This window comes from Lolium rigidum, chromosome 6, assembly GCF_022539505.1.
Source record: "Lolium rigidum isolate FL_2022 chromosome 6, APGP_CSIRO_Lrig_0.1, whole genome shotgun sequence".
Classification (NCBI taxonomy): domain Eukaryota; kingdom Viridiplantae; phylum Streptophyta; class Magnoliopsida; order Poales; family Poaceae; genus Lolium; species Lolium rigidum.
Window position 1 is genome coordinate 73,828,208 of NC_061513.1, and position 22,916 is coordinate 73,851,123.

Consider the following 22,916-nt stretch of genomic DNA (forward strand, 5'->3'; position numbering starts at 1 on the left):
GGTGGACATGGAGATCTTGATACAGCCCGCCCTACGGACGATGCTCCATCAAGACCACCAAGTCCCCCAAGTGGACCCTTGACACGAGCCCGCGCCAAGGCCATACAACCCGAGATGAATTCACTCCTATCCACATATGATCTTGACACACCTTTGGATGGAATGCTACTCAAAGCGTGGGTATGATTGTGTGGGAAAAATCATGACCCCCCGAAAGGTTTACCCCGACTCTAGAAATTTATCGAGGTCCACATAAGTATAAAAGACAAATATCACCTGAATATGAAATTCAAATAGTTTGGTTTGTTGGGATGTTATGTTCTATTCGGAATCTGAATTTCAAAATCAAGGATTTCAAATGTTGTTGAATTGTGTACATATTGAGTTCTCACATGCCCAACAAAGAAGATAATGGAAGAGAATGAAATACACGTGCTGAAAGCAATGCATCATAGCAACACAAAAAAGATTCAAAATTTGTTTCTGGGAAATTTGCAAGAATTGCTCTCGTCCGTTTTCTTTTTCTGTTTTAAATCCTCCAAATCAAAGACACCCTAACTTGGACAATACTTCCATGATCGGTACTATCACGGTTGTCAAAATCACTTAATCACACGTCGAGCGGTAATGCGGAGTACAAGTAATGCAAGCATGGACCTCTCCAACTACTTCAAACTCCCAACTGACCGAACTGCTGACGACCCGTACGTGGCGGCACCGGTGGAGCCATGGCGCCGCAACTTTCCCGCGCCAGCGGCAGCGGCAGCAGCGGCTCGCTGCTGCTCGTGCTGGAAGTCGCGCCTGACAGACCAGAGCACCTCGGCGCATCGCCGCATGGCCGGCCGCGCCGCACGGTCCGGAGCCGTGCACTCGGCCGCCAGCGCCATCACCCTCTCCACGGCCGCGACCGCCGCGCTGGTCCTGCGCATCCGGGAGTCCATCGCCACCACCACCTCGCCCTCCCTGCACTTGCGCAGCGCCTGCGCCCACACGGTAATTCCGTCGAACACCTTACTTGCGATACATACTTTTCAACTGCTGGTTATGGGTGGAGATTTACCCATTCGGTCGTGAGGCGCTGTTGGCGGCCGCGCTTGCGCTCTATCGGGCGTCGGCCGGTGATGAGCTCGACGAGGAGGACGCCGAAGGAGTAGACGTCGCTGCGGTCGGTGAGGTGGTTCGTGTGCAGGTACGCAGGGTCCACGTATCCTGCCGTGCCCTTCACCATTGTCGAGACGTGGGTGGCTTCAGCGTCGTCCGGGGCTAGGCGCGAAAAGCCGAAGTCGGACACCTTTGCTCTCAGCTGGCCAGTTAGCAGAATGTTGGATGATTTGATGTCACGGTGGATGATTGGGTGGTCTGCATGCCCATCATAGATAAACGTTTGTTAGACATTAGGATGTTGATAATTTGGATGTAGATACACTCTTTAGAGGTTCAATATGTCAAAATATTTACATCATGTTGAAATAATTATGATAAACATGTGCTGAATTCGTGACCTGTGATGATTCGTCTAGACATTCAGGGTTTCGGTCATGTATGCATTTGAGACCTCAAATATTAAGTAGGAATACCAACATATGCATTCTATATGCGAAGTCTATCTGTAAGTTTGTTTCTATAACAAAGCATATTTTCCCCTTTGTAGGTCCAACAGACATTTTTAAATAAAACAAAACATGTATTTGAAAATGAGATAGAATTTGAAAATTGTATGCTCAGTGGGATAGCAAATGCACTGATTGAGTTTGAGTGGTTTTGGTCTTGTCATGCAGACATAGAGCGTAGTACCTGTGTATCCGTGTAAGTAGGCAACAGCATGAACTATGTCGATGGCAATGTTGAGACGTTGAGAAAATTCCAATGGTTCCCCTCGTGATCCTGGACAGTGACAAAGGTTTTGATCTAATTTTTTTATACATCTAACAGAAAGTATTGACAGATAAATAGCATTACATCCTGCAAGACACATGCTGAGCCCAAAGAAGACCGAGTAGAGCAAGTATAGTTACGAAAAAAGAGTACTAACCTGTACTTAGCGAGTTGTATACAGAAAATATTTACTAGAATATGTTTGATTTCATCGAGTCCCACAGCCTAAGTGGGTTTTCTATTTGTACATGTTTTTAACAATATTGATTTCAAGCAAATTTGACCTACCATCCAAGTGTTCACGGAGTGTTCCATTGCTGACATACTCAAGCAGAATTAAGCGTTCTTCCTCATGCTCCAGATGCCCGAGAAACTTCACCAAGGTTAAATGTTCGACCTTCGATAGTGTCTGGATTTCACTTCTGAATTCTGCAGATAGGTGCCTGTCATACATATTCTACCAATTCCAGATGTTACGTGAAAGGATTTCATTCATTTGGTTGCTAGAAGTAACTGTTAATAAGATCCATGCTCTTCAGTGTGTTCAGAAATTCACCCACAAACCTTCTTAGCTCGCTTTATAGCTATGATGGATCCATCCCTGAGCTTCCCCTTGTACACAGTGCCAAAATTTCCTTGCCCAATTTTGTTTTGTTCACTGAAGTTTGAAGTAGCCAGGCAGATTTCCTGAAATGAAAACTGGTCTGGCCATGACTTGTGCTGGCTAGTGCTTGTGCTGCTTACTGATGAAATTCTTGAGACTGCTAGAAACCATTGGAAACCTTGATTAAGCACACTTAGCTTTGCTTGTTCAATGGAACAGCTAATCTTAGAAATACATGATGCACACTGATGAATTAGAATACCAGAATAATTATTAACAAAACTACGTGGATTGGAAATATTAATTGAACTACAATGCTATCTTGACGGACTCAGAATTATATGCTTATGTCTGCCCAGGATTAGTGGAAACAGGACGGAGGCAAATTGGAATTATCTAAAAGCTGTTAACATGCTGGTTTGGTGAAAGATGAAACACCATGCCGTATTACTCCTTGTTGCTCCGGAGTATATATGGTACTTAACCCAGAAGTTATGGCCTTGATCAGGATTGACTTCTTATTGTTGTTTTATGCTACAGTTTTGCATTTTTACATGGATCAAATTTTGATGGCCTTCCGCATCTTATTTGACTAAGTGTCAAGTTAAACATACATGCCTTCTTTTCTGATGCAATTACAATTTGATGCTGTAGGATCACATGTACACGATAGATGAACAGAGGAAGAAAACTGAACTTACTAGAACTAGTGGACACATCATGAGCATCCTCTGAAGGTTTAACATGACCCTCCCTAATTTTTGATCGGTGAGGAGCAAAGCAGTTTGCGCATGCCCCTGCAATCATCGTAGCAGCTGCTTCCCAGAATAAACTTGTTCCTCTGGCCTTCTTGTCAGACATATTGGAACGAGCTGTATAGGTGGGTGTCCTGGAGATGCCAGGTTTTATCTGAAACTCAAGATTGGACGCAGAGAGATCTCCATGGCGTGCTCCCTGCATAGCACAGTCAAATGGGGTTAGAAGATGGCGTTGAAAACTTGCTCCCACATAACAAGGTAGCACGTCCGTCTGGTTCTTTTCATTATAACTTTTGTGGACCTAAACGCAATAGACTGATTCAAGCTTGACCCGGCCCGTACCTCTCAATAACTATGAAAGGAATGCTTATTTGGGTTTTATAAGGTCAAGCCAGTGAAGTCAGGGGTATACGCATGCACGAAAACTACAGCTCACAGACCAGTAATTTAATGTGGATGAAGGATTCAGTGTGTTGGTAACTGAACCATATGGGAAGCGCCTTGAGAACCTGAAACACGAAGCTGCTCCTCTTTTGTAGTTTGAGTTCATCAGTGCTATCTGTACTCATCCATAAGGCTTCCTTTTTCTAACAGATTCCTGAACCGTTTGTGTACAATGTTATTTCATATTGCAGTGGAACCGTTGGTGGCCCCTTTTCTCTAATAAACTGAACCAGGTTTCGTCTTTTTTTTCTTCTTCTTTTTGTTGGCAATGTCAGGGTTCGTCCTGTGTCAATGAAGCACCAAGCGTTCTATTCTCTTCTGCTATAGCGTTTTTAGTTGATCATCTGAACATTTCAGACGCTGGATAGTTGGTGCTTTTATATTCAGAAAAGTTTGACAACCTATAAGACCCTGTTTAGGTCTTAACGGGCGGAAGACGGGCGTTTTACAACAAGTGAAGTTAACATCCGGATTTTATAAGCATCAATCTGAAATCTATATATTTGTCTGACCTCTCCATTTGGAGAGACCAAAGGGGCACATAATATATTAGGAGTATCTGAGGGAACTGGATCCAAATGAGAACTTAAAAACTGGTAGCAGTATATTAATATCGGTGATTGAGAACTTAAAAACTGCAGCTACTCGTCCTGGCTACGCGTTGTCAAACGCTGCTCCCAGTAGTAACCGGAGCCGTCTCGTAAACTCTCAATGGCTCACTGGTCTCGACGTAGGCGAACGTCCGGTGGATGTAGCCGTCGACGTTGCATACCGCCGGTTCCTTGCTCTGCAGCACATTGAACGACCTCCTCTCGCCCAGCTCATGCCCGTACAAGATTGACACCTTGCGCCATGGCTCCCTCGGCTTCCGCTCCTCCCTCGTCGTCGCCGTAAGGACGTACTTGCCGTAGGCGAACTGCGGGCTCACGAGCCGCTGCGATCCGCCCAGCCGAAGGTTGTACCGGCGTCTCCATCTCCCTTCCTCGAGAACCCATACCACCGTCCTGCCATCCCTGTCGAGGGCAACGCCGAGCCTCCCGCGCACCACCGTCAGCGTCACGCCCGATTTCGCCTTCACCGGAAGCGGCGTCGCGTAGAGGCGCTCGTCCCCGAGGTCGAACGACACGGCCTTCCCGTCGACCCCGCCCATCCCGAGCCAGTAGGTCGTTCCGTCCACGCTCACGACGCCGCCGCTCCCCAGGCAGCCGATCGCGCGGACGGCGGCCGGCAGCGGCACGCTCCGCCAAGACGCCTCCCCCAGCGTGAACACCTGCACCTCGTCGATCGAGTCCGAGGCTGCTGCAGGGTCCAGGTAGCCCGGGACGTGCACGATCTTGTACCGCCCCGTCAACGGGTGGTACCCGAAGCTGTACGCCTCGTGCCAGCTTTCCCGTCTGGACGAGCGGTGGCGCGGCAGCGGCGGCACGACCAGCCCCTCGCCGGTCACCGGGTTGACCAGAGTGACGGCGCCGCCGGGCTTCGCGTCGTCGCACAGGCAGATGAGGCCGTTGCATGTGCCGACCACGTGCACGCCGCCGCTACCAGCCCACCTGTTTCTCAGGCGCCATCCCGACAGGTCGTCCACGACGTACCCGGACGCCGTCAGCCCGGTCTTGACAGAGATGAGAGTCCTCACGGCGCGGCTCCGCATCTCCGACGTGCGGTCGTCGACGGTGCCGCGCCAGTGTCGGCAGACAAGCCGTGCGCGCCGCCGACAGCTCGGCGGGAGCCGCAGCAGGATATCCACCAGGACGTCCGTGGCGAAGTCATGCGTCTTTTCACCTGCCATTGTCGCCGTCAGCTGCTATGCACCTCCTTGCTTTTGTTTCGGTTTTGATCGCAACATGTTTGGATTTGCATCGTCTGTTGGGTTGTTTCTTTTTCTTTTAGGGATGGCTACTACTCCGTACTAGGTAGTTCGCGTCTGGTAGCGATCTGTTTCCTACTAACGTGGGATTCACCATTAACTATGGATTTGTTTTCTGGTATAACTAACACAAATTAAGTGTGATTCGGTTTTAACTACTACGATTTGATTTTTCTATGATATTTTCGGATGTTAATCTTCGATTTTATTATGAAGCAGATCTTGTTTCTTGTTATTTGGGTTTCCTTTAATATACACTAATGCAATGCAACAACATTATGCTTCCATAGTTCCATGGTGGGTGCATTTATCTATGATTTGGTAGAAATAGTAGTATTTGTTTTGTGAAAAAAAAGTTTCTGAACCACCATAGGACCGCTTCCGTCGACCATAAGACTTTCCTTTTCTACCAGAGTTCTCAAACCTGTTGTGAACAATGTTGTTTCATTTTCTTTCACAACTTAAACTCACTTTAGGGCATGAACAATGGTTGATAAGACCGTCTTATCTTAACTTCGCCACGTAGTCTAGATATAACAACAAAACATGATATACAATAGACCATTCTTTTAGTCTTATCTCTAGTAATGAGACATCCCTAAATATGTGGTGAGAGAGATTGTTGCTAAGAGATGATCTCTTAGCTAAGAGAAGACAAACCTCTTTTTTTCTATTTCTCTCTCCTCCATGTTATCAATTATCCTACATGTCATCCCTAAGATATAACCATTGTACATGCCCTTATTCATTTGAAATAGAGGTTACATCATCCATCAAAAGTGGAATGAAAAAATTTGGGAGTTACCGAGCCAAACTTGCTACATCCACCCCTAGCTACCCTAGCTAACCCGTAAGCTACACAACTCGTGTTCATAGTAAAAAAAATGTTCAAAAATAATTTTTGGAAATTCAATAGCTAGATAGCAGTAATATTTTATAACCTCTGCAACAATGCTAAGAGAGTTGCCTCTCTCCCTCACAATATTAGTCGCTTCAAGGTTGTCCGACTTGAGTATGATCTGATTGCATCCAATGGATTGTGCAAGGATCATCCTTGCTTCATCCCGTGCGCCTTCGCTGACATTGCGTCATGGACATGCTCAAGTTTAGAATTCTCGTTGCTACAAAATTATTATAATCGTCACGGATTACCCGCTCGTGTTGTGGCTCGTAGAAGATCAACGTCATATGAAGTATCCACAATGATTTTAACATAGTCCTTTAACGGCTTCACCCATACGCCCATCTTCATTTTAGCTATTGGAGAATTGGTAGCCATTAAATCAAAGCACATGGCATCAATCGATCTTGTTGCCGAGCAACATTACCATTCACTCAGCTCGCCACAACAACAAGCTCGGGTACCTGAACACATCCCCACTCCGTGTGATTTGTTGTGCCTAAATAATTTATTCCAGACCCAAAAGATTGCAGACCATCCTTGCTATAGGACATACAAATAACATATGATTCACATCTTCAGTCTCCAATTAACATAAAGAGCACTATGCTCTAACCTTCACATGTCGGTTTGCTAGTACCACCCTCCATGCTAAAGTCTCTTGAATAATTCTCCATATGTAGATCATAAGTTTACTTCGAACTCTGAGTTTCCAAATCCTTCCCCACATGGGGAAATCATTCGTCCTTCGTTGATCTCCATGATTAACCCTATTCCCAAATTTATTTTCCCATTCCACAAAATAAGCAGGCCTACTGAAAAGTACATGTCTTTGTTAATTTCCAGGAAGCAAAATCATCCATACCATGATTGGGCAATGGTATTTTCATAACTCTTCTTGCATCTATTGTCCAAAAAAATTGATAGACCAATTGCTCATCCCAAGAATTGTTTTGGGGGTTAATAAGCTCACTAACTCTTGTCAACACGTTATGTCCCTTGGTGTTAATACTCATATGCATGGCTACTTGGGATCCACTCACGTTCCCCAAAATACTGATAGATGTACTTTGTCTCACTCTCCATATTGGCCCTTCTTAAAAGTCTACAAGATTTCCCATATACTTTGCCACGTAAATTAGCTTCCACTTTTAATCTTCGAATTTAGAAGATCTCTTGATGGAAAGTACTTAGCTCGAAAAACTGTACAACATAATGAATTCGGCTCCGCTATCAATCTCAAGCCTCTTTTGCTAACAAGGCTAAGTTGAAACAATGGATATCCTGAAAATTCATTTCTCCTTGCTTTTTTGCCACACAAGTTTTCCACCAAGCTAATCAATGCATCATTTTCTGATTAGCACCATCTCCGCAATAATACTTTGACATCGTTGATATGGTTCCTCTAGAAATTTCATGAGAAATTTTAATTACCAACATCACATATGATGTTATAGTTTGTGCTATTGCTTTGAGGCCATGTACTATGTGTGTTCGGTTCAAAGAAAATTGCTTTGAGTAACACCTCCTTACCTCCCAAATTGCTCCACCTATGTACTTGGACCGAAGAAGAGAAGATCCTCGATTTAGCAACATTCACCAATTGTCCGCACACAAGACATTACTCATCTAGAATATGCTTCAGAACCAGCGTTTGCCCCATCAGCTTGCATGAGTTGAGAGTGTTGTTCGCAAATGATAATTTAGAGATTTTCGGGCATCACAACAAACTTTGACGGTGACAAGCTCCTCTTGCGTCTCCGCTTTAGCTAACAATCCAGATACCCTACTACACACAAAAGAAAGAGATCTGGTGATAAAGGGTCCCTTGACAGAGTCTCCTAGATGGTGTAATGATCTCAGTTTCTTCCAAATTGATTCTTACTCGGTACCGAACCGTAGTAACACATGCCACGATTAGTTTTGACCCACTGCTGGTCAATCCCATCTTTAGCATGATCTTCTCCACAAAAAAAACCCACTCCACGCGGCTTTGTGCATGTCGAGTTTAATTGAACAAAAAGTTTCATTAATGCAATGGATTAGGACACCAACGACGAATGGTTCTACTCTCTTCTGTTGTCGAGTTTGATCATCTGAACAGTTCAAATCCTCTGCTGCTTTTATATTCAGGAAAGCTTGGCATCCTAAGCCCTCATTGGTATTAACGGGCTGAAAGCGGCACTTTACAACACCAGTGAAGTTAACATCCGAATTTTATATATTTCACAGGAGTACATCAATCTGAAATCACAATACATGTCTAACCTTTCAGTTTGCAGTGACCAAAGATGCACACAATTTAAGCAATATATCTGAGGCAACTAAATTGTGCTTACCCAACACAAAACGACAGTTCCAATCACGAACGAGAACTTCAAAAACTGCAGCTACTCTTGTTTCAGAATAATAATAAAAAATCAGCTACTCGTCTTGGGATATATGCATTGTGAAATGCTATTCCCAGCCGCTCAACGGCTCCATGGTAGGCACATAGGCGAACGCCCGGTCGATGGATCCCTGGACGCCGCGTACCGCCGGCTCCTTGCTCCGCGACACATTGCACAGCATCAACGACCTCTTCTCGGTCAGCCTATGCCCGTAGATGACTGAGCCCTGGCGCCACCGCTCCGTCACCTCCTTCTCCGTCAGGACGTACTTGCCGTGGGCGAAGCGCGGGCTCGTGAGCCGCTGCTGTCCGTCCAGCTGAACCTCGTACCGCCGGCTCCATCGCCTTCCCTCGAGCACCCACACGTCCGTCTTGCCGTTCCGGTCGAGGGCGACGCCGAGCCTCCCGTGCACCACCGTCAGCCACACGCCCGGTTTCGTGGTCACCGGAAGCGGCGACGCGTGGAGGCGCTCGTCCCCAAGGTCCAGCGACACCACCTTCCCGGCGTCCCCGTCCTTCGCGAGCCAGTAGGTCGTGCCGTCCACGCTGACGAGGCCGCCGCTCCCCAGGTTGCCGATCGCGCCGACGGCGGCTGGCAGAGGCACGTCCCGCCACGACGCCTCCCCCAGCGTGAACACCTGCACTGCGATCGGCTCCGACGCCAGATCCACGTGCACGATCTTGTACCGCCCCGTGATCGGGTGGTAACCAAAGCTGTACGCCTCGTGCCAGCGGCGCACCCACGGCGCGGGTTGCCACTGTCCCGATCCGGACGAGTGATGATAGCACGGCGGCAGCGGCGGGACGACCAGCTGCTCCTCGGTCATCGGGTTGAGCAGGGAGACGCCGCCGCCGGGCTTCCCGTCGTTGCAGAAGCAGATGAGGCCGTTGCATGTGCCCACCACGTGCACATCCTCGTCACTCGTCCACAGCTTTATGCCGCGCCATCCCGAGCTGTCATCGTCGACGACGTACCCGGACGCCGTGGTCTTCCCCGTCCCCGTGTTCTCCACGGCCGAGACGAGCGTCGTGACGTGGCGGAGCTGCATCTCCGTCGTGCGGCTGTCCACGGCGCCACGCCAGTGCCGGCAGACCAGCCGGACCCGCCGACGGGAGCTCGGCGGGAGCCGCAGGAGGATATCCACCAGGACGTCCGTGCCGAAGTCATAGGTCTTGTTACCAGCCATCGGCGCCGTCATCGCCTCATCTGCTGCTCCTTTTTTTCTTTCCCTTTATATCGCAGGACGTACGTGTCTATTTGGATTTGGATCGTCTGTTGTTTTGTTTCCATTTTATTAGCCACAATCGTCTTGTAGTACATGGAATTATTCTAGTAATTAAACACCGAAGATCACGGAATGGCACAACAATCTGCCCCGAAATATCTGCCTGGACCTAGAAAAATCAGTTGGGTTTGAGGAATTGAGATTAGGCGTTAGTGTTTCGGTAACAGAATCACATGCGATCAGCACATGCACGCGCGTCCGTGATTAGAGCAGGTCTAACAGACCCCGTAAAAGGGGCAAACCCGTATAATAACCGTCATTATACGGGTTTCGGCTCTACCCGGCCGTCTAGCAGACCTCGTAAAAACGGCCCCCGCTCCGATTTTTGCTGTTTTCGATTACGGGGCGGGCTTTCGCCCCTTACTTGTGCGGGGTGGGAGGCTGAATACAGGGCCAACCCCCCACTCGTGGCGCGCTGAAATTTCAGGAAATCGCAACTGCTTTCGCCTTGTTGACTCTCCTGCACGCAGTCAATCGCGCCAGATCGAGATCCTGCGAGCCCGCAAGGCGGAGGCACGGGAGCTGCAGCTCGATGACCCGGCCGGCTGCGCCGGTGGGTGAGCAGGCGACGCTGCGCCGGGAGCAGGGCGCGGAGCAGGAGGCGGCGACCCAGCCGGACATGGCGGCGTAGGGGTCGCTGAGCGCGGCGCGGAAGGCGTCGTTGAACACGCCGATCTGCCGATTCCGCTAGCTCTCGATTCAGCTAGCCCGCGATTCAGCTGCTCTCCGCTATCTCTCGATTCAGCTAGCTCTCCACAATCCACATGCGCGTGTGGCTTCCGCTACCTCTCCAATTGCTCTCAATTCAGCTCGTCTCTGGGAGCAAACAAATCTCTGGGAGTCAGAGCAACACGTACCCAGCCCTCATTTGTTCTACTGTTAATTTCGGTCAATTGCTCTCTGTTCAATTTGATGCTACATCATAGTTTGGGAGTGGCTGGAGGAGGAAGAAGGAGAGGAGGAAGAAGAGGAAAAAAAGAAAAGAAAATTAATTTGGTATATTCCTAGAATATTCTCTTTTACAGTTTAGGGATACGGGGTCTGTTAGCTCGGACAAATTTTCGGCCGATCGAAATTGAATACAGGGCCCTCTACTCGTGTTATACGGGGCAGAAATTTAAGGGGTCTGTTAGACATGCTCTTACACAGCAGCTCGTTTTCGTCACCCTGGCATGTACAACGGCAGCGATATCAGCGGGAGCTAGGCTAGATTTCAAGGTAAAAAAATGAGTAAAGACGATTAAGTAAGAGTAAAGTCTGAAATAAACCTTGAAGTTACAAAGGGTGTTAGGATTGAACCTTGAACTCTAAATCCCAGGAATTGGCACCCTAAACTTATAATTCCTAGTCTATTCTTGCGTACCCATCTTTTTTGGACAGTTTTGCTACGTGCCTTTGGTCAGCGCGCTGGGAACGTTGACTCTTTCTTCTACGGAGTATTTTTTTTTGGATGAACTTTGCATACAGGTCGACGCCTGGTAGCCATGCGCCGGCTGGAGTGCATTGCTCTGAGCCATATAGTGCATGGCCTCGTCGGCATGATGCACTGATGGCCGACATCAGCTTACTGTACCACCGAATCAGGAGCTGGATGACAGCACGCGCCTCCCAGGGTGCCTCTTCCTCGCCCTTCGGCCACAACTGGGCGTAGCCGCGTAGGTACCTGGCGACCTCCGCCTCCGGACATCATGAGCTCGATGAGCTCCTCCGGTGTGCTAGATGGGATTTGATGGATGCTCCTCTCCCAAAATGTCTATCCACATTTGATGGATCTGACTCCTACCAATTCGGTAGCACAACGATGCAATCTGTGATCTCCCTTTAGTTGAAGATGAAGGAATTAGGAATTAATCGATGCAGAAATTCATCGATCACTCTGAGTCTCTTATGCAAAGCACATCGAGCTCATTAGTTCGATCAGAGATTGTACATTCGTCCAATTTTATGATGCATGGGAAGTACAGACTGTTCATCCATCTAAGCGTTTGTGAATTTAGAGTTGATCTTAGCCGGTGATGGCTACAGTCGGTCCACTCTTTGAGATGTTCATAGCCATGCCAAGCTCTAGCAGCTCCCGTCGGCACGGCATGTGCCATGGCATCTACCGCGAGGAGATCCCTCGCCGCCATGAACTGCACGGCGGGATCGCGCACCGCGCTGCGCGCGGTCATATTTAGCGTGAGCCAGAGCAGTCTGGGTACGACTCAAGGCCGCACCTCCAGCAACAGCAGCAGAACGTATTCGACGACGGCGCGATGCTCTGCTTTGCACCACCTCGAGCATCAATGGCGATGGAGCTGGTAACTGCGGCATGCGTTGCGGCACCTTCTTCGCCGGGCGTCGGCTTAGAGAGAGAGAGGACAAAGGAAAGATTGAAGCGACAGACTGTGCTTGCATGTAGTACCTGACAGGCTGACACACCGTATTTCACTCGCACATTTGGGCTGTCTCCGTCTTAAACATTCAGCATGCGAGCCGCCGCACGGAGGACGTTTTGTGCGGCGCCGCTATGTAGCAGGGTCCTACAATGATTGAGTGTACAGAGTAGCTTCTTGAGGTGGAAATATCGTTTAGCGTAAAGAATATAATGAACATGTTTTGGTACAGGCACATACATAACAGAATCCAGTTGTCGGTGCCAACAAAGGATCTTAGCTGTCAGCTTTCTATCAAGGATCTATATGACATCCCAGAACTGCAAGTATGAGTGTTCTCTTTGACTTGAACAGACCAAGAAAAATACTTACTTAATGTAATGTGTTTATCCTCTCAGGCCACTGAAAGGACAACATAAACCAAAATTCTACAAGGACAAGGGGAAAACATCATGCACTACATACCAGCTGCTATTTACGTAAGAGGACAAGATAGAGAAACAACTAATAAATGATCAGTCATCAAACTGGATCTTATGGCTAAGAGAGTTAGGTCCATTCGATACCTGCAAGCTGGACCCTTCCCCTGTTTCTGGAGAGATGTTTATCACAGCTGAAGCTCTCTGACGTTTGTTCCCTGTGTTATTAGAAATGTCTGCTGGATTATCATCATGAAGAAATACTTCCGATTGAATCAATAATGAGGCAGATAAGGAGGCTTAAATGAAAAGGGAATTTTGTTCAAAAAAAAAAAATGAAAAGGGAATATATAGTCAGACAATATATTGACAAACGGTTTTACATCTTCCCTTTGTGATTTCCAGAATCAGCATCAATATATATGAATCAGCTTATAACAAGAAATTATTATAAGGAAACTAGGAAAATCAGGTTCACATGTACAATTTCAGCATAGCTTATACATCTGCTGCCACTAGAGAGTCAGTCATCTTAGCAGCATGATATAGGTAAATTCCAAAAACTATGTGTGTTGTTTACAAATTGGTTAGTTCACCTCCGTTTGAATATACTAAGGCAGATCATAATAGACTGATGAAGAAATTACCAACCAATTTCTTTAAGCCAAAACAATTATACGGAATGCAGTGTTCCGGATGAATATGCTAAGGCAGATCATAATAGACTGATGAAATAATTACCAACCAATTTCTGTAAGCCAAAAAAGATTCTACGGAATGCAGTGTGTGTAGTAAGAAACTAACCTTCACGGGTAGCATGTACCTCTAGATCAACTACTGTCACGGGCTGTCTCCTAATTTTCGGATTCCTCCTCTGCAACATGCAAGTTGATTCAATATAAGTGCCAGGAATGTTGCATATTATTCGGTGTTATGACTAGGTTATAATACTCCTTGTTAATAAGAACAGTTGCGTGCCTCAGAAGCACAGGTAGCAGAAACTTTCAAAAAAGTGCACATATAATATCATGCTTCTGAAAAATCTATATGAACCTAAAATGTCATGAGATCAATTACACACAATAACAATCTTCCTGGAAACTCAAGCACTAGCTTCTTCAGTTCAAGATAACAGCACGCAACGTACCCGAGGAGGCACTTGTGAAGCCGATACATCCAGAGCTTCCACATCGATGGGCGAGGTGCGTGCTCCAGAGTGAGAGGTGGATACTCCACGCCTGCTGGCCACCCCTGGTGCTGGGGAGACCAAGTTCACAATGACCTTATCAGCAGACTCATCTTGTGAATGCCTTCTGCAGACACATCGTGCGCCGCTGGCAGTACTCATGCTCTCTTCAGCTCCCGGATCAACCTCAGACTGAAAGAGATATGATTTGACAGTTACCGACTTTTAAGACAACTATATGTCATCAACTATCAGCAAGCACCAACTTGTGACCATCCTAGCAGCATAAATAAGTAGTGAATGTATAACAGATCAAGGACATCAACACCTGGATTAAACTTCTGAAACATCTCGGCAAAACCACCAAGGGCTAAACATGCAAAATCTAACTACTTGTTCGTGATGGAAGTTGAACCAAAAAAGAAGGCATTCGGGGCTGTGAACCGAAATCACAAATTGTAACAAAATTGACCCGACGACTTGCTCAATCCCACAGCCGGGATGGACCACCACGGGACGATCAAGCAAGACCCACATAGTGACTGTAGGAACGGATCAAGCTGGATAACCGTAGGCAAGCTAGAGCACGGGACGAACAGCACGCCCGCAGATGCCCCTAATTCCCAATTCTTATGGTCGCCGCGCCGAATCCAGTGGAGCTCCGCCTAGTAACGAACGGATTCGAGCTAAGGACCACACGACGACCAAATCGAGGATCGGCTCGCCATCCGCGAGAGCTTTCGCTGGATCAACGCCTAGTACCGCGATGGCAAATCCCGCAGAGATCGACACGGGCGGAGCGGGTACGCATCCAGAGGGGCGAAGGTACCGCGCTTACCCCGGGGAACGAAGCTCGATCGAAGGATCAGAAGACGCAGCCGCCACCGTCCGCCGCGCGCTCAATTTCTTTTCACTCGAGGCCTCCTGCCCTCTGGCTGTTGGAAGCGAAGGGGAAGAAAGAAGACGAGAATAAAAAGAAACACGTCTCTTCCTATCTTGGGCCCCACCTGTCAGGGCCCTTTTCCAGTGTGACGGGCCGAGTAATTCGGGCCGAGTAATGGCGGCCACGCCACGCGACCGGCGGCGAAGGGGCCGCGCTCCGGGGGCTGCCTTCGCGGCGGCCGCCGAGGACGACGGGGAGGAGCACCAGCTCAACCCCTTCCTCTCCGACGAGGCGCCCTCGTCCTCGAGAATCCAGTTCAGGTGCGTGCTCTCGTCTCGCGGTTGGTCTGTTCGTCCTGCTGCTGGTGCGCTTGTGGATAGTTTCATCGGGTTCTGCATGGCGTGGGCGCAGGAACGTGGCGTCGCGGGCGCGGTGGGTGGAGGAGGCCGGCGAGGCGAAGGTGCTCGACAGCAAGGGGAAGCTCTGGCTGACCACCGGTGTCACCAGGGCCGGCAAGCTCTACTACAACGTCGAGGAGATTGGGTACGCCACCTGTTCGATCAAATGCCCTAGGAATGTAGCATGGTTATTTGCTCTGTAATGTGCTCTTTGTGGCCCATTCGGGCTTTGTCCATAAACCTGGGCATAATGCCTGAGACAATGCACCATGTCCAGGTGTTGGAGAATGCAGCATTTCCCGGATTACTCATATTTGAACAACTTGATTATTCCTTCCTATGCATACGGCGATACCGATGACTTCCCGATTAAAATAGGGCTACACCAGGGGTCAGCTTTGAGTCCTTATCTATTTGATTTTGTGATGGATAAGGTCACAAGGGATATACAAGGAGATATCCCATGGTGTACGCTCTTTGCGGATGATGTGGTCCTAGTCGATGATAGTCGAACGGGGGTCAATAGGAAGTTAGAACTATGGAGACAAACCTTGGAATCGAAAGGTTTTAGACTTAGTAGAACTAAGACTGAGTACATGATGTGCGGTTTTAGTACTACTAGGAACGAGGAGGAGCAGGTTAGCCTGGATGGGCAAGTGGCGCCTCAGAAGGACACCTTTCGATACTTGGGGTCAATCCTGCACAAGGATGAGGATATTGATGAAGATGTGAACCACCGGATCAAAGCCCGATGGATAAAGTGGTGCCAAGCTTCTCGCATTCTTTGTGATAAGAGAGTGCCACAAAAGCTAAAAGGCAAGTTCTATAGGACGGCGGTTCGACCCGCAATGTTGTATGGCGCTAAGTGTTGGCCGACTAAAAGGCGGCATGTTCAACAGTTAGGTGTGGCGGAGATGCGCATGTTGAGATGGATGTGTGGCCACACGAGGAAGGACCGAGTCCGGAATGAAGATATACGAGATAGAGTTGGGGTAGCACCGATTGCAGAGAAGCCCAACATTGTCTAAGATGGTTTGGGCATATTCAGCGCAGGCCGCCGCGGGCCTCCAGAAGCTCCAATGCATAGTGGACGGCTAAAGCGTGCTGATGTCAAGAGAGGACGGGGTAGACCAAACTTGACATGGGAGGAGTCCGTAAAGAGAGATCTGAAGGACTGGAGTATCACCAAAGAACTGCCATGGAAAGAGCCGCGTGGAAGCTTGCTATCCATGTGCCGAGAACCATGAGTTGGTTACGAGATCTTATGGGTTTGAACTCTAGCCTACCCCAACTTGTTTGAGAATAAAGGCTCTAGTTACATGATGGGCACTAAAACACTTGAGAATTCATAGCTTGGTGATTATGCATGAATTGTGTGGCATGGCTTATGTTTTCTAATACTTTGCCTTGCAATTTGAGGCTTGCTGGCTGATCAAACTATGCAGCTTCTTGGCAGAAAGAGGGGCACTGGTTCTTCTCGACAATATTCCTTCCTATAACCTCCACTATGTACTAGTTACATGATGGCGCACTAAAACACTTGAGAACTCATAGCTTGGTGATTATGCATGAATTGTGTGGCATGGTTTATGTTTTCAAATACTTTGGCTTGCAATTTGAGGCTTGCTGGCTGATCGAACTATGCAGCTTCTTGGCAGAAAGAGGGGCACTGGTTCTTCTCGACGATGAGGATGAAACGATACGATCGGAGGAAATCTATAAAAAGATTGCTGGGGGAAATTACGGGTGCTCCTGGAATGCCTATCAAGCTTACAAGCACTTGAAGGTGCTTGGTTACATCGTTGGACGGTATGGTGTTCCCTGGACAATGAAGCATAGCGGCGCTTGTGAAGTCACCGATTCTCCCAAGAGTATGTCCGACACTCGAACGTTGCTCCGATAGAGCAAATGATGCCTGCAAAGACATCACCAAATTTCTCAAAGAAATGCATATATCCATCCTTTGAAGTTCATCTACCAAACAGCAAATTTAAAAAGTCATGCCCAGGAGTTCCTACTTTCCTCCTATGTCTGCTAAGGTAATCTTACTTCTCTCATCACTTACAAACCTGTGCATTTACTCTTATAACTTGTGCATTTTTACAGTAGTTCATGACATTTGAACTGTTTAGTACCAGTGTACACTAGGGCCACATGGTTTAACTTCGTTTAGGATGTAGTAGTTGAATCACTAAATTAATTATCATTTGACACAAGTGCATAAATTGTTTGTTGGGTGTTTGATTTGATTTTAGTTATCTCTTGTTTGAAATGTCTGCTGTCACCCCCTTTCACAAATATATTCTGAAACATTTGTATATTTAGGCTTCGTGGATTTATCTATGTGGTGTTATAGGTTGTCTTTCTGTGCACATGGATGTTTGTTTTGTGTTAATTATTTTTCTGTGCACATGGATTTATTTTTGCTCCATTATATGAGTGGTTATGATGTTCAAACTGTATGAAGAAGTAATTTAAGGTTGGTAACAAAGCTGATGGTGTTTCTTAGCAGATTTACAGTTAGTTGAGCCCTGTCCTGCAATCAAAATGTACTACTATCATTATTTCACGTGTTTGCTTATCATGTGTTCATTAGTCACACCCTGTCATACGTTCTCATTTTATTGACAAACATTTTCCCAAAGGAATTGTTGATTCTGATCATACAGTAGGTAATGAGATACATCAAGCCACAAAATGCGGAACAAAACTATCATAGAAGTTATATAAGTACCTAAGGAGATTCGCACAAGGCTACATTTTATGAATAAACTTGGCATCACATAGGGCTTAGCTTCAGCAATTTTATGGTTTAATTAATGTGCAGAGACAAGCCACCCTCAAGGGATGAACTGGAAACCGTGGAGAACAAGTTTGAGGGCATTCCTCTTAAATTCTGTCAAGTTGATAATGGGCGTATCAGCTTTCTCACCTTCGACAATGTTACACTTCCTAGTTTGCCCTGATAGGTAGCAGTAGGAATCATTAGTTTTCGCCCGTTCTGATACTGTAAGCTATCAGTTCAGTCTACCTCTATTTGTAGTGAGCGAATCCTTAATATGGCTTGTTTGCTTCTTGTCCTGATCCACTACCATAGTGATTGGTGAACTGTCAACTATCTGGATGGTGTTAACAATTTTATGGTTTTTTACATATGGTGCCACAAATATCACTGGGTCCTACATGACTAGCCAGAAACCACGCTCAGTTTTGATTCTCACTATAGTGGCTACCGGAGACGACAAGAAAGAAAGGAAGAAGGTGTGGAGGAATACTTCACCACACAATTTATATGGCATAGAAAATGCAGATTAAATCGTGCGATGATCATGTTAATACCCAAGAGACCGGATGCCATAGAAGTTGGAGATTACAGACCAATATGCTTGTTGCGCAGTTTGTCCTAGCTATTCTGAAAAAATCTCACGAACAGTCTGCGCAATCAAATGGGTAAACTATTCATCTCTAACCAGTTGGTTTATCAAGTTTCTTGCTAACACAGGTAGGTGGCGAGGCAGATCAACTCCAGAAGGTGCAAAGGTGTGTGTGAGAATTGATATCTCCCGCACCTTTGATTCGCTGTCTTGGCCTTATCTTTTTGAAATTCTTTGTCAGCTGGGTTTCTCGGAGATGGCTAAGAGCATCTCTAGCCGCGTCTAAAAGCGTCCCCCAAACCGCGCCGGATTGAGCGTTTGGGGGACGTGTTTTGTTCGTGCCGCGTTTGGGGGACGTCGCTCCCCAGCCACCTCCCCCAAACATTTAAAATACTTTTTTTTGGCATTTTTATTTCAATTTCCACAAACTAATACATAATTAGGAACGTGGTTTACACGAAGACATAGTTAGGAACATGGTTTTCACAAACTAATACATAGTGGAACCGTGGTGGACACAAATATATAATATTGCAAAAAAACTAAACCTAACTAGGCCGGTCATCGGAGGTTTTGTGTGTTCGCTGCCAAGAAAGAACACTCGAGGGCACACACAGTCACCGAAACTGGAAAATCCAGGCTGGTGACGGTGCCCCTGTTGGTTCTTGCGAGGAAGAACAGCCGAAACCTCCGTGCACGTATTCGCCGCGAAGAAACAACACTCGGTCGTCCTCCTCGTCGGTCCCGTCGCCGTGGTAGTCCCTATCGTTGTGGTAGTCCCGGCGGCAGCGCGTCTCGTTGAAGACCTTGACGCTCATGTCCCCGTCGCCGAAGTAGGAGAACAGGAGGATGAAGCCGGTTTCGAGGCTGTGGTGGCGCGCGAACTTCTCCCAGCCGATGTTGAGGTACATCTTGCCGCGCGCGTCGTAGATCGCGTCGACGATCCACCGGTAGTAGCCGCACGAAGCCTCCCGCAGATGCATCGTGCGCGGGCGGTCGTCGCCGGCGACGTACTCGGGGAAGGAGTCCGGCAGCCTCTGGATGCCGCGCGGGTCGCCCTTGAGGACGAGGACGAACTCGAACTGCACGTCCGGCTCGACGTCCATCTCCGACGATGAAGACGACGGCGTGGGAGGCGACGGCGAGCGTTCAGCTCTGCCGCGGCCACGACCACGGCCGCGAGGTCGGCCTCCGCCTCTACCAGACATAGCGGCGAGTCTTGTTGAGATGGTGGCGGCTAGGGTTTGGGAGAGAGGCGCTAGGGTTTGTGTGTGAGAGGGACGATGAGAGGCAGCCCTTTTATAGGCCGGAGGGAGGCGGAGGAGCGGTGGCGCTCATTAACGCCGGCACGCAGAGCTAGGTGCGACGGGACGCATCGCTGCGCCTCTGCGGGAGCTGCACCGTCGCTGCGGGAACTTCACCGTCGCTGCGCGCCAATAACTTGCGTCGCGAGGTAGGCGACGGTTAGGTTAAAATTTATTGTGCCGCTGACGGGTCGGCCCCGCCACTCCCCGCCTCGCTTTTCATTGTGTCCGGCGTCCCCGGAGCGTCCCTTGTGGGACGGGGACGGGCTCGGGGTGCCGAACACCGTATCGGGCCGCGCCGGACAAAAATGGGCTTTGGGGGACGCGGCTGGAACGGATTTTTTGTCCGGCGCGCCCCAAATTGCTTTGGGGGACGTTTTGGGGGACGCGGCTGGAGATGCTCTAAGTATGATTGCTGCTCTGCTCAATACGGCCAGCACTAAGAGCATCTCCAGTCGCGTCCCCCAAACCATCCCCAAAGAGATTTGAGGCGCGCCGGACCAAAAAACATTCCCAGGTGCGTCCCCTAAAGCCGATTTTTTCCCGGCTTTGCCCGATACGGTGTCCAGCGCCCCGTCCCCGCCCCACAGGGGACGCTCCGGGCACGCCGGACACAACGAAAAGCGACGCGAAGAGACGCGGGCCTTACGCGTCAGCGGCTCGGAAGCCTAAAACTCCATCGCCTACCTTTGGTCACGCGACGTTAATGGCATCCCAGTTTTCCCAGGCGACGCAGGGACGCATCTCGTCGTGCATGGCCGCGTGGCTGTCCGCGCCGGCGTTATTGCGTGCAACCACCCGTTGTCACCGCTGTACATTAAGAGGCCCTGCGGTTCGTCCCAATCTCTCGCCGCTCCCAAATCTTCTCCTCGCCGGCCCCAGATCTTCTCCTCGCCGTTCCAAGCAATGTCGTCCTCGTCCTCCCGCAAGATCGTCGCGGCGAATGGCTTCGGCCGCGGCAGCCTCACCGTGAAGGAGGCGTGGGCGCTGTACCACGCGGGATATCCCGTCCCGACGGACATGCGCCTGCCAAGCAGCGGCGGCTGGAAGATGGCCGTGAACGGCATTGGCATCCCGTCGCCGCCGACGCCGGGCACGGAGCGCTGGAAGGACACCATCAGGGCCCGGCGGGCTGAACTCGACGCCGAGGAGCGGGCCGACCTGACCTGGGCGGCCAAAAACAACGACGCCTGGTGGGGCACCTACTTCCAGGCCAAGTACGACATGGAGATGCGCAGCACCACCGGCCTCGTCGGCGGGCCGAACAGCTGGAACAGGGACGGGCGCGCCCAGTTCTGGGGCGTTCCGGGGCGCACCCTGCAGAGCGTCATCCACGGCAACCGCAACGGCGCTCCAAGGTTGGAGGCGCCGTCCTCACCGCCACCGTCTCCCGCAGCGCAATGGCAGCCGAGGAGGACGTACTCGTCCTCCTCCAACTCTTCCTCCTCAGGACCGGCACGATCGACGGCGTCCTCGTTGTACCGCTCGGCGCCCTACACCGTCCCCAATCGCGTGGTGAACGAGGAGCCGGCGACGCCCGTCAATCCGAGGCGCGGCGGCAGCGGCAGCCGGCGGCAACAAGAGAGGCATGGCTGCGCCCTCCTCATCCCGAAGCCGGAGGTGAAGGAGCCGGAGGAAGCGTCGAAGGCGGCGCTGCTGGCGGAGTACTAGCGGCAGCAGCGGCTCATCGCCAGCAGCGACGACCCTGAGGACTGCCTAGGGCTCCGAGCGGCGTACTTGGTGTCACTGAACGACAAGGACGCCTGGAGGGGCGACCTCGACACGGCGATCGCCATGTCCATCCGCGACTCCGGCAAGCCGCTCGTGGACCTCCCCGACGACGGCGAGGCAAGACCAAGCGGACTGGTCAAGGACGAGCCCATCGACGAGCCCGACGAGCGCATCAAGCAGGAGGTCGTCACCGACGACATGTACAACTTCCACCAGTACTGAGACGCCTCCGGCCGCCGCAAGTACTTCTAGATTAGGTTTAGTTTAAATTTAGTCGAATCTCGTTTGAATCTATGTAAAATATGCCAAGTTTGGATGAATTTAATCGAATCTCGCTCAAGTTTAAAATTTTCGAATTATTTTTTGGGGACGCGACTGGGGAGCGATATCCCCCAAACGCGACACGAACAAAACACGTCCCCTAAACACTCAATCCGGCGCCGTTTGGGGGACGGTTTGGGGGACGCGACTGGAGATGCTCTAAGATTCTTGTCGGGTGCCTTTGGTAGCCTGCATTTGACTTGGCTCGCATCGGGCTAGCAATTTTCGGCCCGTTTGGTTGCCTAAGCCGAGCCGCGTTGTTGCAGTAACCGGTTCTCAAAGCAGCGTCGGGCCAGGCCTTGGAGGAACGCTCGGTTCGGCAATTTCCAGCGGCGCAGGCAAATCTCCACGGCGCCTTATGCAAAAGGGAATCTTCGACGCACGCGCAGAGACGAGAATGGAGATGGCGGGAGCTGCGGCGCCCATCGGCGAAAAGCGAAAAGGGGGGCGGGAAGGATTTTGTCACCTCCCGCCGCGCCCCATGGCCTATTTCTACCCCCTTCTCCACTCTCCCCCCAATTTTTGAGCTCCTCCTGCCATCGGCAAGCAGGTAAGAGGCGCACGCATCTCCGGTCGGCGACGGTTGCAGCGGCGGTGGGGAGTACATCTGGGCTGCTTCTACTTCCTGGTGCAACGCATCTTCACCTCCGTCGATGACTGTAAGGCTTCCTTTTTTTTCGGTACCTCGGTAATGTTTAGATCTAGGTTACGAGTTGTCAGATCTTGTCTAGGGTTTGGTCTTGTGGCAGGGGTTAGTTCGGATTGTGGTGAGCTATCATGATGTTGCTATGGTTCGACATT

The 22,916-nt window shown here is 49.4% G+C and overlaps 1 protein-coding gene, 1 long non-coding RNA gene and 1 pseudogene across 2 annotated transcripts; 2 read left to right on the top strand and 1 right to left on the bottom strand.

The window, feature by feature from the left end:
- Positions 1-302: 302 nt before the first annotated feature.
- Positions 303-3,544, bottom strand: LOC124665319 (calmodulin-binding receptor-like cytoplasmic kinase 2). The gene is made up of 6 exons (XM_047202736.1): positions 3,181-3,544; positions 2,440-2,639; positions 2,164-2,332; positions 1,795-1,884; positions 1,061-1,359; positions 303-980 (listed from the first exon to the last, which is right to left on the bottom strand). Exons 1-6 carry the CDS (start codon positions 3,437-3,439, stop codon positions 666-668), a joined length of 1,332 nt encoding a protein of 443 aa, XP_047058692.1. The 5' UTR covers positions 3,440-3,544; the 3' UTR covers positions 303-665.
- On the top strand, positions 906-3,923 carry LOC124665320. The gene is made up of 2 exons (XR_006990544.1): positions 906-993; positions 3,134-3,923. It is a non-coding gene; the product is annotated as an uncharacterized LOC124665320 (long non-coding RNA).
- An 11,238-nt stretch (positions 3,924-15,161) lies between these two features.
- LOC124658915 lies at positions 15,162-18,366 on the top strand (annotated as a pseudogene).
- The last annotated feature ends 4,550 nt before the right edge of the window (positions 18,367-22,916 follow it).